This window comes from Eumetopias jubatus, unplaced genomic scaffold (genome assembly GCF_037043125.1).
Source record: "Eumetopias jubatus isolate StellerSeaLion01/CBP00866 unplaced genomic scaffold, mEumJub1_p1.0 scaffold_9, whole genome shotgun sequence".
In the NCBI taxonomy this organism is placed as follows: domain Eukaryota; kingdom Metazoa; phylum Chordata; class Mammalia; order Carnivora; family Otariidae; genus Eumetopias; species Eumetopias jubatus.
Genome location: NW_028274815.1, coordinates 35,363,907 through 35,382,695, shown reverse-complemented (window position 1 = coordinate 35,382,695; position 18,789 = coordinate 35,363,907). Strand labels below are relative to the sequence as shown.

The 18,789-nt window shown below is 44.3% G+C and overlaps 1 protein-coding gene and 1 pseudogene across 4 annotated transcripts in view; one reads left to right on the top strand and one right to left on the bottom strand.

Annotated features, from left to right (window-relative positions):
- Positions 1-7,064: 7,064 nt before the first annotated feature.
- The window catches only part of MTA3 (metastasis associated 1 family member 3), a 168,791-nt gene continuing 157,066 nt past the window's right edge, over positions 7,065-18,789 (bottom strand). For 3 of the 4 annotated variants that reach the window (XM_028117265.2, XM_088026407.1, XM_088026409.1), the window contains one exon: positions 7,677-7,907. In XM_028117265.2, the coding sequence (XP_027973066.1) occupies positions 7,891-7,907 (17 nt within the window). In that variant the 3' untranslated portion in view covers positions 7,677-7,890. Of the gene's footprint in view, positions 7,091-7,676; positions 7,908-12,394; positions 12,477-18,789 lie in introns of those variants that run through there. The other variant, XM_088026410.1, reaches the window with a different exon arrangement.
- On the top strand, positions 13,872-14,443 carry LOC114219698 (ATP synthase peripheral stalk subunit d, mitochondrial pseudogene; annotated as a pseudogene).

Below are 18,789 nucleotides of genomic sequence, written 5' to 3'. Positions count from 1 at the left end.
AAGAAAATAGCTATAGAATATACACAAACAGAAATTAAACTCTTCACTACCAAAAAAATCAACTAAACACAAAAGAAGACAGTAATACAGGAATGAGAAACATAAAAAGCTATAGTGCATATAGAAAACAAATAGCACAATGACAGAAGTCCCCACCCTTATCAGTAATTACTTTAAATGTAAATGGATTAAACTCACCAATCAAAAGATAGAGATTGACAGAATGGATAAAAACATATGATCCAACGCTATGCTATCTACAAGAGATTCACTTGAGATCCAAAGACACAAACAGGTTTAAAGTGAAGAGATGGAAAAAGATATTCCATGCAAATAGTAACCAAAAGAGAGCAGGGGTGGTTATACTAGTATCAGACAGAATAGCCTTTAAATCAAAAAGGTTTACAAAGAAGGATATTAAATATTGATAAAAGGTTCTGTACCACAAGATGATGTAACAATTATAATCATTCATGCACTTAATGATAGACCATCACAATATATAAAGCAAAACCTGACAGAATTGAAGGGAGAAATAGATAGTTCTACAATAGCAAAGACTTCAATACTCCACTCTCAATAACGGCTAGAACAACCACACAGAGACAAGTTAGGAAACAGGACTTAAACAACACAATAAACCAACTAGATCTAGCCTACATGTACGAACACTCTACCCAACAACGACAGAACACACATTCTTCTCAAGTGTACATGGAACATTTTCCAGGATAGATCATATGTTAGGCCATAAATTAAGTCTCAATAGATTTAAGATAGATATTGTACAGAGTATCTTCATCCACAACAGGATGAAGTTAGAAATCAATAACAAAAGTGCCTGGGTGACTCAGTCGGGTTAAGTGACCACTCTTGATTTTGGCTCAGGTCATGATCTCAGGGTCCTGGGATTGAGCCCTGTGTTGGGCTCCACGCTCAGCACAGAGTCTGCTTCTCTCTCTCCCTCTGCTCCTCCTCTCACACAGGCTTACTCTCTCTTTCTCTCTCTCAAATAAATAAATAAAATCTTAAAAAAAAATCAATTACAAAAGCAAAACAGGAAAATTCATAAAACGGTGTAAATGAAACAATACAGTTTTAAACAACCAATGGATCAAAGAAATCATAAGATAAATAAGAAAATAGAGATGAATGAAAATGAAAACCATTAAAAATAAAAATAGAACTACCATATGATCCAGCAATTCCACTTCTGGATATTTATTCAAAGGAAACAAAATCACTCTCAAAAAAAATATCTGCACCCCCACGTTTTCTGCAGCATTATTTACAATATCCAAGACATGGAAACAACCTAAGTGTCCACTGAGAGATGAATGGATAAAGAAAACATGGGGTGTGTACACACACACACACACAGGAATATTATTCAGCCATAAAATAGAAGGAAACTCAGTTGTGAGAACATGGATGGACCTTGAGGGCATTATGCTAACCAAAATCAATCAGACAAAGACAAACACTGTACAATCTCACTTACATATGGAATCTAAAAACAAAACAAAATAAACAAACAAAAAAACCAAAACCAACCAAACTCATAGATAGAGAGAACAGATTAGTTGTTGCCAGAGGTGAGAGGTAGGGTGAAGTTGGTCAAAAGGTACAAACTTCCAGTCACAGGAGAAACAAGTCCCCGGGATGTTATTTATAGCTTGGTGACTATACTTAAATACTATATTGTATATTTGGGAAAATTACAAAGAGTGTAAGTCTTAAAAGTTCCCATGGAGAAAAACATGGAAAAAACTTGTAACCATGTGTGGTGTTGGCTATTAACTAAACTTATTGTGGTAATCATTTTGTGATACGTACATATATCTATGATTATGTTGTACACCTAAAATTAATGTTATATATCAATTATGTCTCAATAAAAAAGAAAAAAAAAACAAAGAAAACAAAACACCTAGTGGTAAGGAGGAGCCTCTCTCCCTCCCCAGTGTCCCTGCAAGCACAGTGGGGGTCCCAGAGCTGCAGCTCATCTAGCAGTAGACGGGCAAAAGCAGCTCCCCCACAGGGCCTGCTAAAACATAGTATTTAAATAAGATCTAGAGTTCAGTGAGAAAAGACAACCAACAGATTGTCAACATTTCGATGTCCCACATCTAATCTGTCCCACAGATTAGAACTGTCTAACAAGGAATTTAAGGCAATCATCATAAAAATGCTTCAGTGAGCAATTGTGAACACACTTAAGACAAATGGAAAAAAAATTCTCAGTGAGGGCCGCTGTGTTCCATCTTGAGGGGTCCCCCTACTTCCACAAAACCTTCCCTGACCATGAGTCCTGCGTTGCTGAGCCCTCTATCCCAGAATTCCTGCAAGAACAGACACCACCTTATTTACAACGCTCCTGGTCTCTGGTAGGTAACCTTGTGTGTGTGTGTGTCTTGCTTCTCTAGTGAAACTCTGGAAGGAAACTCGGTGTCTCTCTTCTTATTTTTATTTTATTTTATTTTATTTTATTTTTATTTTTTGAGAGAGAAAGAGCACACACAAGCAGGGAGGGGGAGAAGCAGAGGGAGAGGGGGAGAGAGAATCTCAAGCAGCTTCCACACCCAGCACAGAGCCGGACGTGGGGCTCAATCCCAGGACTGTGAGATCATGATCAGAGCAGAAATCAGGAATCAGACGCTCAACCAGGCGAGCCACGCAGGCGCCCCCCCGCCTCTCTTTGAAAAACATCTCTCACAAATCCCAGGAAACAAGGGTCACAAACAGGGGCTGAAGGGTCCCAAGTGAAGCTACAATGACTCTAACACAGCACCCGAGGCAGAGTCTACACTGCAGTCAAGCAGGTGGAAAGCAGTAAAATACACAACAGTCATTTCTACCAAGCAGGTTTCAACACTTAGGGCACTCAGGAAAGAGTGGAAAATGCCAGGCATTCGGAGCAGACTCCCTCTCCCTTCAAGAAAACTCTGACATTTCTTTTCTACTTACAGGCCCGGGAAGAAGGTGCCATACTTCCATCTGTGGGACGTGCAGCTCCTGGGTCTGCTTCACCTGCTAGGGAGTCTTGCTCTCACACGGGGGCCAACGGTGGGCACAGCAGTGCAAGAGTGGTTGATGGGGAAGGGTTGCTCCTCCTACCTCTGGGCCGAAGGGACTCGAGGGTCCAAGGAAGGCCACCTCCCTCCTGGAGTGACCTAGCTTCAGGAAACCTCCATGTCCTCAGGATGTGGCTGATGGGACCCCGCAGAAGAAAGTGCAGACCCTGGGGATAGGTCTGAGAGTCTCAGTGTGGCTGGGGAAGGTCAGCCTCTCCAGCCTGGTCTGTGAGCTATGCAGGGGGAGAGCGAACCCAAGACGAGGAGCACCTGATGCTGGGGGCTGGGGCGAGCACGCACTGAGCCTTATAGCGGAGCCACCATCCCAGCAAAGGACAGCATCAAACCAGACATGATCTCCAGAAATTTATTGGAAACACAATACAAATTGATTAGTAGATGGTATCTACTTACAGACAGACAGTCCACACTAATATCACGCTCTGAATGAATCATCCTGGGGAAACACTCATGACCACTGATGCATGGTCTGGGCTAGTGTTCTCTGGCAGGGCAAGTCAGAAATTGGGGGCAGAGGAACGAAGGGGAAGGATGGGCAGAAAACTGGGACATGGCTTTCCTGAGGGGAATGGTGAGGTGGGGTTGCTAAACGGGTGAATTCCCCCAAAGGAAAACAAGGACAACCGTGGAGAATAAAGGCTTTACCCCTCCCTTCCAAAAACATTTTCCTCTCTACGTGAGTGAGTCTTCAAAACCCCCACGGGGTCAGCTCCTGCGTCTACTCTCACCGGGGTCTAAGGATAGCATGGGGCATAAACAGCAGGCTGGACATGACACAGGGCAGACCGAGGCCACGCACATCGCAGCCTGCCTGCCTCAGACCCGCTCCTCTACCTCCCCCACCCTGCTCTGAGTGGTGGGGGCTGACCGCCGCAGCGTGCTTGTCCCAGGACCCCAGGTCAGCTGGCTTCCAGCTGGGTTTAACTAACAAGAGGCACCTGAAGAACCTGCAGGGCACGAGAAAAGGAGAAGCCAGGCTATTTCTCCCCACACCTGCCTGGGGGTTTGTTTCCAGCAGTGACCGTGCCTCCTCGAGGCCCCAGCTCCCACCAGATAGGCCTTCTGTGGTCCCCAGTTCCTCCCAGTGGCCCGAGTCCCCATGCTCTGGTAAAGTGGCCTCCACCAGCCTCTGGGGGGTGGCTATTTCCTGCTGTTGTTCCCCACTTCTGAGTTTGTCCTCTTCTTGTTTCTGTGTTCAGTAATTCTCTGGATTAAAACCCCTGTTTTAAATATTTGGAGTGGCAAAATAAATAAATAAATAAAATAAAATAAATAAATAAATAAATAAATATTTGGAGTGGCTTCTGTGTCCCTGGTTGGATACTGACTGATAGAAACCGGGCTGTGGGCAAAGTAGAGTTGTGAGTGGTGGGCTAAAAACCAGTCTCTCCTCTTTTGCACCATCTCTGGGGGTGGGCAGGTGGTGACGCAGAATGGGAAGATGGCTTGTGAGCTTCCATGTCCTCATCCAAGGGAGCACAGACCAGGCTCAGCACAGTGCCACCGGGCACATCTGCCGTGGGCCGTGCAGACAGACCTGCCTGTCTACCCCACAAGCTCGCTGCACCGTGGTGACATGCCCCCAACACACACAATGGAGACACTGTGGCCCCAGGAAGGGGGTGGCCGGGAAACCCTCTCAGGACCAACTGCTCAGAACGGCCAAGGCCAATGTCAGAGGCTCCTTGGTGTCGTTTCTCTATTCCCTTGAATGTTTAATCAGAATGCTGGGGAACTTTCCAGAGATGAAGTGGGAACATAAAGATCTTAGTCAACATCCTCTCTGTAGGAGGATGAGGCTGCAGAACCAGGAGTTCTTACCACAAGGTGAAGGAACGGCTTTCTTGGTACATGTGGCTCGAAACGAGCTGCGCTTTTACCAAAGCTAAATGTGAACTACAACTAGGGTGGGAGACTCCCTGTTCTCCCTGCAGACCGGGCTTGGCCTCAGTCTCCGAATCTCCTGGGCCTGGATGAGGAGGGCCTCTCCCAAGAGGCAGAGAGAGTGAAGCTTGGCAGCAGAGTCACAGAAGTGGACTGCTCTCCAATCAACAGTCACATTTCACATGGGTCAGGAGAGGAGCGTGAAAGGGCCAGGGAGCCATCGCGCCTCCTGTGTCCATGAGTGACAGTAAGTCCAGGGCAGGGCACTGAGACAGCTTTCTCGTGTCTTTCTTTAGAGAGAACACACCACGTGGCATGTGATGCAGAGAGCCAGCTGCCTTGTCTCCCTAGGTCTTTTCAGAGGGGGCTATTCTCTGGGGAACCCTGAGGGCAATGCCTGTCACCTCTGCCCCACTCACTGGGCACCTCTAACACAAGCCAAGACCCAGAACAGCTCCAAGAATTGGCATTGGTGAGAACATCCCCAGGTCACCCTGGCAAAAGCCAAAGATGAGAAGCAATGCCTTAGAAGAGAAGCCTCGCTGGCTGCAAACTGGAGAGAGAAAAGGCAGCTCGAGCTCTGGGCATTGCCGTCAGCCATCATCCATCACGTTCTCTTTGCTGAGCTGAACCCAGCCTCTGAGGATCTGGCCATCTCCGGTGTCATCGTGATTTTAATGATACCTCACTCTGCTTGGGGGGCAGGGGAGTGTCAGCTCAATTGTAGTCATTCTGTCCTGCAACCACCTGGTTGTTTGGCCATCCAGCTGCAGACCCCAGGGACAGCTCAAAGGCCAGAGACTCCAGTTTTCTTTCACGGTGCTGTGAGCCTGTGCCCTGCAGACTGTCCCTGCAAATGGAGGATAGGGGAGTGGCCAGACTCATATCTGCTTGGGGAGCTGTGGGACACTAAGTTATTCCTACCCCTGCAGCTGTGTGCATAGAGCTGCAGAATGGCCAGCCCGTGGGGCCAGCAAGGGCTGGTGCTGAGCGCAGACAGGAAGAGCCCAAGCCAGTGAAAACTGGGTCATAGGCACATCTCCCGGGGCCTAGGCACGTGTGTTCATAGAAATGTCTGGGCTGGAAGGGTGGGGGGGGCTCGTGGTGTCATATATGCACACTCACCTGCAAACACACTTCTCTCATTTCACCCTCCTAGGCCAAACAGATTCTGTCTGCTTAAAATAAACCTGGGGGGTTTGTGACTTGTCGAAGGACTAACCTGGCCGCAGTTGCTCGGTGGCTGGCTTGGCTGTCAGGGAATAGGGCAGTCCGCGAATGGCTAGTCACGGTGATACACACGCTCGGCTCCGTTTTAACACCTGCTTTTGCTGGAGCTGTCTGGGACCAGGCAGAACCAAGTAGGACACCAGCTTCTCTCCAACAATAAAATACAGATGATATGAAGAGTTCACAGGCTTACCGAAGAAGATTTTCTTATTTTTTGTCAGAATCTCATAATTCTGTATCTAGGAGGGGTAGAGGAGGGGGAGTCAAATATAGGATGCAGGGGTGAGAGCAAAACTTCCCCATTAGAAAAAAATAAAGATGAAGCCTATTGAGAAAAAGCCAAGTGACAGTAATGGCAAGGATAGGGGAATATCATGAACTGCATACACTGGCACTTTCCTTGAGAAAAATCCATTCAGAAAGCTGCCATGTCCCTCCTGCAGACCATCAGGGCGCCAACAACAGGGCTGAGCGGACACATGCAGGGCAGCAGCAGCTCTGAGCTCCCAGCAGCTCTGCTGCTGAAAGAGCCGCAGTGCCTGGGAGCGGAGTGCTGGAGAAGGAGGAGGCTGAGGGGCTCCCTCGTCCCCTCAATTTTCAGGCAGGTCCCGCTGTGGGACAGTGAGGTCTCTGAGAGAAAAGCGAGGTGACACTGATTCACACATGGAGACGCGACTTTGGCGCCGTGCACTCCTAACAGTTTCTTCCCCTGCCCCACTGAGTCTCCAGGGGGCACATGTGAAGGTCTCCCACTGAAATGTGCTGGAAATGGGGCTGCCTCCTTCCCAGGCACGACTGTGAACATCAGCAGGACAGTGTAGCGAGTCTTGGCTTATAGTATGAAATAGAGATAGCTCAGTCCGACACGCAGCATGTGAGTTCTGGGGAAGGAGAGAGATGGGGTCAATGTTAAAGCAGTTCTGACAGAGGAGGCAAGGTGAGATCAAGGACAGAGCCAGCCCTCCCACCCACAACATCACAAACGTCAAGGAAAGGCGGTCAGGCATTAATTCAAATAAAAGCTCACGCAGGATAGTTTAAGGTTGGACCAAAGGGAAGTCTAATTGAGGCCAAGAAAATACGTGAATGACATTGAAGTATCTTAAAAGCTGGGCTTTGGATGGGCAGGTGTGGTGGTTACTGCCAAGACATACAGCATACCAGGCAGGTGCCGATACGCTTATCAAACCTATATCACGGGCTGTCTCTGACCAGATACTAAGGAATGGGGAGCACAATTGGCCTGGAGGAGACACAATGTGATCTGAGGTAACCATAAATAATCACAGTGATGTGGGCACTCAGAGGCTAGGAACACTTTTTCCTGTAGGAGGGGAATGAATCTCAAACCCACCATGTCATAGTGGCCCTCATTCCCACCCCCTCCCCGCCCAAAACCTTCAACTCTCCTTCTCAGAGTTGGTCCTCTAGAGACTCTCAAGAGAAATAAATAAATGAAAAGCAGAAGTGGCCTACAGAGCGTATCATTACCATCTGGTATTACTCACCAGGTTGTGAAACCTTTCGCTTGGTTATTAGGAAAGTGGCTAAGAGGGAAGTGGGGGTTGTCTGCTGAGATGGAACCAAGAGCCCCAGCCAAGGGAGAGGACATAGGGATGCTCACCTTCACAGCCTCCCGCCATCCTGAGGAAGGTCTGCAGGATGGAACAGAGCTGGGCCTTCACTTCATGAGCCTTTCTAGAATAGGGGAGACATATGTACACAGCCTGGTATCTGATAGGGCTCAGCAAATACGTGTTAAATAAAAACCGAGATAATTCAGTTTCGGACTCAGGCTAACCTTTGCTTCACTGAACCTACTGTCGGTTATGTAACTGCATTATTTAACAACTTTACCAGAACCTTGTGAGCATCAGAAAGGTTAGGAACTTGCTCAAGGTCACACAGCAAGTAAGTTGAGGATTTGAACCCAGATCTTCTTAATTCAGGTCAAGATTTCCCTGCTACACCAAGCTGCCCCATTCTCCATCCATCCCAGTAAGAGCATACTGTCCTCGTCAGTGTCTAAGTGAAGGGTTATGTATCTGTCAGAACCTCCAGGATTTCTTAGAAGGCTCTCTCCCTCTCTCTCTCTCTCTTTTTTTTTTTTTTTACAGGGGGCGGGGGGAGGAATGCTCTGTTTTTGTCCAACCCCTGGGGAATTAAGCCATCTGCAAGAACAGCCACTTATAATAGTTTCCCAAGTTTCTGTTCTGTTTCGGTAAATTGTGCTTCCTTTTATTTGTGCCAAACTTACCTGCTTCCGTTTCAAAAGCAACCCACTAGCATCCAGGTTGACACCAGCCTACTTCATGCTGGCTGTGGTTTTAAGTTGAGACATGTCACCTCTCTGCATTCCTGGCTGTAGAATCCCATCTGCCCTTATAAGGCTATGACTTCACCGCCCCCTGCTAGGAGCTTCCTCAACCCCACTCCATTTCCTTGAAGCAAGAAACAGGTGGCACATGCAGGGTCCAGATGCAAGAGGCCCAGCACAGCAGAGAACCCCAGGAGGAGATGTACACCCTTTCTCAGGTCGCCTTACTAGACGATGTAGCCCTTTTTTGCTTATAAATAAATTCTCAAAAGCATTAATCTACACTTGCTACTTTTGTCTATATTAATTCTGATTCATAAGCACTTGTTTTCTTACAAAAATTTCCCTCTTGGTTCCACTCTTCAGAAGTACTTCATGTCCATGGACTTGGAGATTCTGCACCCTAGCTAATCAATGCAACAAAAACCACCTTCTTGAATCCAGCTGCTGGATTCTGAGTTCATTTCCCTCCCTTCTGAAACCCAGAGGAGAAACCACCATCAGAATTTTGGAGGCTGGAAAGCAGATACGTGAGTGATAACAGACTATGCACTCAAGAAAGCCAAACCTGAGGCTGGCAGTGAGGAAAGCCAAGAACACAATTTGTCCAAAGGGTCTTCAAATGGCTCAGGAATTAACATCAGAAACCTCTGGCAGTGGGGAAGGGAGACTGAAGCCTGGGGATTAGTTGAAGGCTGTTTGAGAAGCAGGTAGACCCTTAGAAGCCCTCCTGGCTCCAAACTCTTAGGCAATTGCCTGCCTGCCACAAGTCTGAATGTGTGTCCTCTGAAGAGGACACGAAAGAGGGTCTCAGTTGCAGGGGACACCATTTGAGGGCAGGGCTGGCCACTCCAAAATTGAGGAATCAAGTGAACATATGCCTAATGGATGATGAGACCTCCAGTGTTCTTCCCATTTAGCTCCCAGAAAGCATGCTGCTAAACCTTAAACTCTGGGGGAAGAGACTGTTCTATGGTCTCGTGTTTGTGTCCCCACAAAATTCCTATCTTGAAATCCTAATGCCCAATGTGATGGTATTGGGATGGGAGACCTTTGGGAAGTGAGTAGGTCATGAGAGTGTAAAGAGACCCCACAGAGCTCCCTAGCCCCTTCCACCATGTGAGGACCCAGAGAGAAGTCAGCAGTCTGAAACCTGCAAGAGGGCTTTCACCAGAACCCAACCATGCCAGCACCCTGATCTTGGACTTCCCAGTCTCTAGAACTGTGAGAAATAAATCTCTGGTTGTTTTTTTTTAAGATTTTATTTATTTATTCATAAGAGACAGAGAGAGAGAGAGAGGGGCAGAGGGAGAAGCAGGCTCCCAAGGAGCAGGGAGCCCGATGCGGGACTCGATCCCAGGACCCTGGGATCATGACCTGAGCCGAAGGCAGACGCTTAACCATCTGAGCCACCCAGGCGCCCAAATCTCTGTTGTTTATAGTGATCCATCTGCAGCATTTTGTTATAGCAGCCTGAATGGATTATGATAGATGGGAAGAATCTTCTCTGGGAAATGTGACCAGTCTATGAGAGCAGACCTGGAAACAGTGGCATTTGGGCCACCCAACAAACAGCCCAGCCTGATCACCATACCATGAAGTGCACCACAGCCTCTACCCACAAGCAGGGCACAGAGCTTTCAGTGTGATTTTAGTCTCCTACTCTTAAACAGTAGACAACCACAGGTCACCAGGGAAAAACCTCCAACATAAATGTCAGAGACCAAAACAAAGAACAAAGAGAAGAATTAAAATTGGAGGAAATAGACTATTCATAGAGAAGAAAACTTAAAAAAACAGGAAACACTATCATTATCTTCAGAGGAGTAAGAAAAGATACAGTATCCATGAAGCACCAACAATATGCTATTTAAAAAAAAATTCATGAAAAAAAATGTAAAAAAGATATCCTTTTTTATTTTCCAAACCTAAAAGCCAGGAAAATGAAGCTCTGGGGCCAAGCAAAAATGTACACTGCTGCTGAATTACCAAATATCAAATAGCAAATGTTCCAGCCAGGGAATGGATGTACATGTAGATTCAAGTAAAACACTGATGGAAAAAGTCATCTGTTACATTTTTTTTCATGAATTTGCAGAAAATTACTGAGCTGTTACTCCCCTCCCCCCACCCCCATTATAATGGTGTTTACCAAACATACCAATAATTCACTACAATTCAGACCTTTGAAAATCTAGCTTTCGGTGTAGAATGGAAAGTTAGATGCATCATTGCCCAAGACAATATACTCTTTGATAGAGCTTTCTACAGATACACTTTTTATAGGTTATTTTCAGTATATGTCAACATCCATGTATCTTGTGAAACGATAGGCTAAAGTAATGGATCACATGGCTGTACCTTTTCCACATACATGTGCGATGGATAATTATTGTATATTAAGATGGGATTCTTTCCTTATCTTTAGTGTTAACCTACCCAGACCGGCCCCTCTAACATGAGTCGATAAATGTTGTCCTGCCCACCGGTGGTTTTGATGGCTGATTAGACACACTCTTTGATTTCTGCTGCAGAAGGCAACATGATTGTAATAGAAACAGCTATTTTCCCCTTTCCATTAAAATAGAGTTTGAACAAATATTTTAAAGGTGTAAAATACTATTAGAAAGTACTATTTGAAATGAACATTATAGGAATCTCTTGGCATAACAGCCACAGGATACTTTATTGCTTGGCAGAAGAGACAAGAGGTGAGATGGAAGTAGCACACTAGCTGGATGAGCGCTTGTGTCGCCCAGCGTAAGCAAGTGTGGCGTACAAACAAGTATACTCTGAATACATTATTTCCACTCATTTAGCACAAATAAATCGTTTGGTTTCACTTGGAAGTGGAAAAAAAAAATTGAGGGGCACCTGGCTGGCTCAGTCGGAGGAGCATATGACTCTTGATTGCAGGGTCATGAATACAAGCCCATGTTGGATGTAGAAATTATGTAAATAAATAAATAAAAACAAATTTTTTTTTCTTAAATTGAGAGAACCAAGGGGAGTTGGCAGAGAGCCTATAGAAAGATTGAAGAGTTCTACATTCTATAATCGTGGGCTAATTTATTTTGGGCTAACCCTCCAGCCAATAACAATAATAAACTCCGGATAAAATATTTAAAAAAAAAAACCTGAAGGTTCTGGAGAGCAACCAAAAAGTAGGCAAAAAATGAAGGGGATATGATCCTTGAAAAAAAGGTGAGATTCGATGAGATCCACCCCTAACTGGCTTTTCCTTTATGGACACTTCCATGCAGTACAAAAGGAATATGGCTCAAGCAGAAAACTGGAATCTAACTAGGCTAAGGAATCAGGGAGAGTCCAGAGTTTGAGGCTGCCAATATAGCTGGAAATACAGGAGGAGATCCTGGAAAGGAAGAAGACAGGGAAGGGGAAGCCGCCAAATCTTATATACTCCCCTCAAATCATGGGCTGGTTCTGGAACTATGTATTTATGAGGTGGGACTCCAAGGAGTCCAGTGGGAAACATCAGCTGAAAGGCTAAAAAAGGCTGAGCAGCAACCTCAGCAGCTGTCTACTGCTGGGAAGACAGATTTTGGAGTTTATGTTCTACCAAGTTGGAGGGACTGGGCAAACAATTTGGTCTTTCCATTGAAATCTCATGGGACTAAGAACAAAACTGAAATAAACCAGACCTTTTAAAGTTTTAAAATAAGCCTCCAAAGAATCAAGGTGACCTGCCAAATTAATTGCTTGCTAGGACAAAATGCAACACTCTGCAAAGGAAAATAACAGAATCCAGAGTCTCTACAACTTAGCATCCACACTGACCAGTATTCATTAAAAATTAACAGACTGAGGGGCGCCTGGGTGGCTCAGTCATTGGGCATCTGCCTTCGGCTCAGGTCCTGATCCCAGAGTCCTGGGATCGAGCCCTGCATTGGGCTCCCTGCTCGGCGGGAAGCCTGCTTCTCCCTCTCCCACTTCCCCTGCTTGTGTTCCCCCTCTCACTGTGTCTCTCTCTGTCAAATAAATAAATAAAATCTTTTAAAAAAAATTAACAGACTGAAAGGCACCTGGGTGACTCAGTGGGTTAAGTGTCTGACCCTTGATCTCAGCTCCGGTCTTGATCTCAGAGTTGTGAGTTTAAGCCCTACATTGGGCTCCAGGCTGGGCGTGGAGCCTACTTAAAAATAAATAAATAAATAACAGACTGAGCAACCCATCCAAAGAAAAAAGTCAGTAGACAATGACTAATGGATGATTCCGATGTTAGAATTAGCAGATATGGATATAAAATATTCACTATAAGTTTGTTAAAGAATCTATAAAAAAGATGAATACAATGGGTAACAAAATGGTATATTTCAGGAGAAATACAAAAGAACTAAATGGAAATTCTAAAACTGAAAAATACAAAATCTAAAATGAATAATTTGTTAGATGGGATTAATAGCAAATTCAATACTGCAGAAGAAAGAATCAATGAACTTGAAGATCTCTAAAAGTTATTCAGACTGACAAATAAAGCATATGTACTATATGAGTCCATTTATATAAAATTCTAGAAAATATAAACTAATCTGTGGTGACAAAAAGATCACTGGTCACCTGAGATGAGGTATGGGAGATGGGGTGGTTGGGAGGGTAGATTATAAAGGGTTATAAGAAAATTTTTGAGGGTGATGGATAAGTTTATTAGTGGATAATGGATGGATAAGTGATTGCGGTGGTTTCCTGGTATATACATATGTTATACTTATCAAGTTGTATATTTTATTTTATTTTATTGTTTTATTTTTTTGAGACAATCTTTTTTTTTAAAGATTTTATTTATTTATTTGACAGAGAGAGAGACAGCAAGAGAGGGAACACAAGCAGGGGGACTGGGAGAGGGAGAAGCAGGCTTCCTGCGGAGCAGGGAGCCCGATGCGGGACTCGATCCCAGGACCTGAGGGATCATGGGATTACGACCTGAGCCAAAGGCAGACACTTAACGACTGAGCCACCCAGGAGCCCCCAAGTTGTATATTTTAAATATGTGTAGTTGAGGGGTGCCTAGGTGGCTCAGTTGGTTAAGTGTTCAACTCATGATTTCGACTCAGGTCATGATCTCATGGGTCATGAGATCCAGCCCCATGTCAGGCTCCGCACTCAGTGGGGAGTCTGCTTGGGATTCTCTCTTTCCCTCTCACTCTGCTCCTCTCCCTACTCGTGTGCACACATGCTCTCTCTCTAAAATCAATCAATCAATCAATCAATCAATCAATCAATCCTTCTTTAAAATAAGAAATATATGTAGTTGAATGTCAATTATGCCTCAATAAAGCTGTTTAAAAAAGAAATAATAATGGGCTGTGGACTCTAGGCTGCCGGGGTCGGTGAAGGATCTCAAGATGGCTGCGCGAAAACTTGCTCTAAAAACCATTGACTGGGTAGCTTTTGGGGAGATCATACCCCGAAACCAGAAGGCCATTGCTAACTCCCTGAAATCCTGGAAGGAGACACTTACCTCCAGATTGGCTACTCTCCCTGAGAAACCACCTGCTATCGACTGGGCTTACTACAAGGCCAATGTGGCAAAGGCTGGTTTGGTAGATGACTTTGAGAAGAAGTTTAATGCCCTGAAGTTTCCTGTGCCAGAAGATAAATATACTGTTCAGGTGGATGCTGAAGAAAAAGAAGATGTGAAAAGTTGTGCCGAGTTTTTGTCTCTCTCAAAGGCCAGGATTGAGGAATATGAAAAAGAGCTGGAGAAGATGAGGAACATAATTCCATTTGATCAGATGACCATTGAGGACCTGAATGAAGTCTTCCCAGAAACCAGATTAGACAAGAAGAAGTATCCCTATTGGCCTCACAAGCCAATTGAGAATTTATAAACTTGAGTTGGGGAGAAAGCTCTGGCCCTCATGTTGTAAATGCTGGACATTAAAAATAATGATACGGTAAAAAAGAAAAAAAAAAAAAAGAAATGATAATGGAAAATAGCTTTATGGGTTTTTTAAAAATCTGGTGGACTAACAGGTACTGGCTTTAGAGATACTGCATAAGAATCATTCTGAGTTTAATAAAACTAGAAAAAAATTATTTAAAAAAAACTCTAAAAAGGATAGGAGAAAAAAGAAAACTGGTGTGATCATGTTAATATCATACAAAATAGACTTCAAGACAAGGAGTATTAACAGAGCTAAAAAGAATCATTTCACAGTGATAAAAAGGTAAAAAAGACATAAAAATTATAATTATATATATCACCAATAACAGAATTTTAAAATACTGAGGCAAAAATTGACAGAATAAAGGGAGAAATAGACAAATCAGGTGGAATATAAAGTTGAGAGTCTCCCAGAAAACTGGAGAGAAAAAAGAAAATCGGAGGACCAGTGCAGGAGGTCCAATGTCCAATATCTTGACCCTACCTTCTTCTTTTTTTTAAAGATTTTATTTATTTATTTGACAGAGAGAGATAGAGAGAGCAAGAACACAATCAGAGGGAGTGGGAGAGGGAGAGCAGGCTTCCCGTTGAGCAGGGAGCCCGATGCGGGGCTTGACGCGGGGCTCGATCCCAGGGACCCAGGCTTAACAACTGAGCCACCCAGACGCCCCTTGACACTTTCTTCTGCTGACTATCTGATTCCAGATGCCTAAAATGTGGTCAGCCCTGTTTCCTCATGACTCTGGGCTGTGCTCCCTGGCTGCCCTGGAGAGGGGCTCCAGTAGGCACTCGGGGAAGCTGCAGTCAGACTGTCATGGAAACTCTCAGGTTATCCTCTTCTGACACCTCCATTTAACAAAGTTGCCTTCAAGCTTGCTCCTCCTTTTTACATTAATTACTTTTTGCATTCATTTATATGTAAATAATTGTTGATAAAAATAAATATTTGGTTGAGGCAGGAAAATGCATAGATTATAACTCAGATGTTTTCTGAGCTTAAAGAGTACTCAGTCATCTGGAAGGAAAAACAGGAAACAGGAAAAGAAAATAATAATGAGCTAGGTTGGGAAGCTTAAAATGAACCCAGTGGGAGGTCCTCGAATCAACTAGACTGTGACAAATCTTTCCATTTCCATTGCCCTGGGGGGCGGGCCTCCAGATTCAGAACCCTTCTCACTTCCATAGTGGGATCCAAAGAGACCGCTCAGGAGGATACCTAAATCAGTTAGTTTCTGGAGTTGGTCTTTACCTCCCCGGGGCATCAAGATCTAATACTGATGTCTCAAGGGCCTTTTCAGACATATGTGCCAGCTCTTTGGATGGATGGGTCATGCTTCTTCTACGGAAGAGTTCTTAGGGACATAATCCCCTTCCTCTGCTGTCTTCCTCAATCTCCTTTCCCAAGCATCTACACTTCCCCGAAAAAAACAGGATAGCTCTCAAGTTAGAGGTTCACTTTCTTTCTCAGAGATTCACCTTCCACATATCACTGAGAATGGGAATACATTGGGAGAGTTTGGTTAAAAAGGTTTCTTCTAATGTCCCTTGCAGGTAAACAGAGACACTTTACTGAGGAGGACCCTTGAGCAACTACCATGGACTTTTGTCACTCTTCTGTTGCTCAGAGGATGGGAAGTCTAGACCTCTTACAGGCTTGCACACTAGTATATCCCTCAGGAACAGGATAAAAGTATTCTCTGGGAGCAACTGATATTAGTAAACCCAGGAAAGGTCCAAGGTGTGGCCAATTTGGCACTCTTCCAGAATATTCCAAAACACCAAGTTGTTAATTACTCATGCCTAATGCATTTGGGTCTGTTTTTTTCTACAACGCCACCCCTATGGATTCACAGTATGAGCGAACATCCACTGCCCTCACATAATGCTTCAATAGTCCTGAAACTCTCTAGATATACTAGGTACTCTGCTATAATTACTTCATATTCAATAAACCCTGGGGCCATAACGATCCATTAGAAAATACTGGGGAAAAAAAAGAAAATTCAAAGGCACTTTTATCTATGAAATTAGGTTGTAACATTACGTCTTGAGACAAGGAGATCAGAGGCGAGTCCAGGGGCACTTGATGTTCTTCCACAAACAATATTTTGGAAGATTAAAAAAAAAACTGTATTCTTTTGAAAGGATATAAAAATGTTGACAGAAGGCGGCCTGGGCCCAAGCATGCCTAGGAATGCCATCAGCTGTTGCTGGCAGTCTATTTTTATTGGGATTTGTGAAGACAGCAGATGCATTCCCAGAACTCTCTCACTGGTACAATGGGCCTCATCACCACCCATTTCTCGGAGTTGGGATGCAAACAGTTGGAGCTGTTGAATCACTGATTCAGAAACAAGTCATCCAAAGAACAGTCTTCACACCCCAGATCATAATATTTTACTTAGAGGCATCCACACTGGATACCCTCTTCATAGGGGACTCAGAAAAATGATATTACTCAATGTGGAAAACAAATAAGGAAAAAAAATTTAGATCTACAGTGTATTCACACACCCCAGGGGAAATAAGCCAGAAGAAAGCAGATTAAAAGGAGTTTATTGTACAATTCATCAATTTCCTTGGCTCAGGTGTCCTGACTCTGTTCCACCGAAAACCCACCTCTCCCCTGGGCCTGCTGCTTTGGTTTTCCTGACGCTGAGTCCTGCTTCAGTGGTACCCCTGGGACAAAAGCCGTTATCATCTCAGAAAAAGAGGAAAAGAGCACACCTCCAACTGATGTCCCCTTGTCGTATGACTACAAAACAGAAGTTGCTCTCCAGGGTCCTCATTTGATAAAGACAGAGACATAGCAGGCGATCACCCTGTCCCTGGGCACCAGGGCCGCAGAGAGGAAGACCTACTGACTGGGGCGGGGAGGGCATTTTCTTAGGGGTAAGGAGATGATGAAAGATGCCTGAACAGCCCATCTGCCCCTCTCCTCTCTGGATTTTTTCTCACTCAGCCTTCCCTCTGAAAAAAAGGCCACTGTCTCAGGATGATGAGGTTCCATCCCCTCTGCGGTAGGGTCTCTAATTGCAGGAGCCACCAGGGAGCTAAATGAGCCCTCTTTATTGAACTAATTTCCTATCTTCAATACTCCTTTAAATAACTTAATCAAAGGCAATCTCTCTTTATAGATACTGGGCCCTTCTAATGTGCAAATATGCTTTGGAACATACCCATTTACTTTCAAGCAAACCCATGAGTCATTTTTTGAAAATCATATTTTTAGGTAAGAAATAAATGTAGTTTTAAGAAAAGTGTTGACATTTTATTTACATACAGTCCACATATGACTACAAAAGCTTTGGTTGATATCTTAACAATTTTCAAAATAAAACTTTAGTAATACTTCTTCTTTAAAGGGTGGGGGGCAATAGAATCTTAGCACTTAATGAATCCCTACCATGAGTCAGAGTCAATGCTGGGTATACCATATAATTTAATTTAAACACATTTCACCTTTAGGTGATTCTGCGAATCTTCTCTTATTTCTTTTTTCTCCCCTCTCTCGGACACTAATATAGTTCTTATGCTCTCCATTCCAGAGAAAGTAGGGCTGTGATATGGGCAGAAGAGCTTCACAGAGGCAGGAAATGGAAGGACAGCTTTAATCAAACAATGGTGGCTTATAACTCACAGGCTAAGCACAGAAAAATGCCTACTATGTTCCTCTCTATATTTCCAAACACACACCCATCTCCAATACACAGAAAACATAAACATCTCCCAGGTACTTGCTGCACTCAGCACACAAATCTGGGTCCTTATTCACCCATTGGAAACAACCCTGGATAGGAGCTTAAATCTCATCTCTGCTGTTTGTTAGCAGGGTGGCTTTAGGCAAATCTTTTAACCTCTTTGAGCTTTGGTGTTTTCATTATTAAAATGCAGGCTGTAACACCTACCTCATTGAGAGTTTGGGAGATCAAGTGGTATAAAGTAGGTGAAATATTTTTAACCATTATCACAACTCCATTAAGGCAAATGAAATTTGTACTTTACAGAGGAGAAAACAGGTTTAAAGAAACTAAGTGATTTACCCAAGGCCACACAGGAAGTAACCAGAGAAGGCAGCAGTTAATCCCACCTGATTCCAAACATTCGGAGGTACTTTTTTCCCCCATGGCATGGATAAATTCCATTTCCCTTGCTACCCTCTCTTTTGGGCTCTCAGACATGGAAAGGCTTTCCAGTAATTGCTTTTCTATCCCCACTGATCTCAGGGCCTTCGCTACTCACAGCCACATGGAGTTAACCATATGGGCCAAATGTGGTAGGTACTTGGTTTGCTGGCGATAAGAATGTCATCAAAGCATCTGTGAGTCAGAAAAGGAGACAGGATTTGGAAAGCTCAT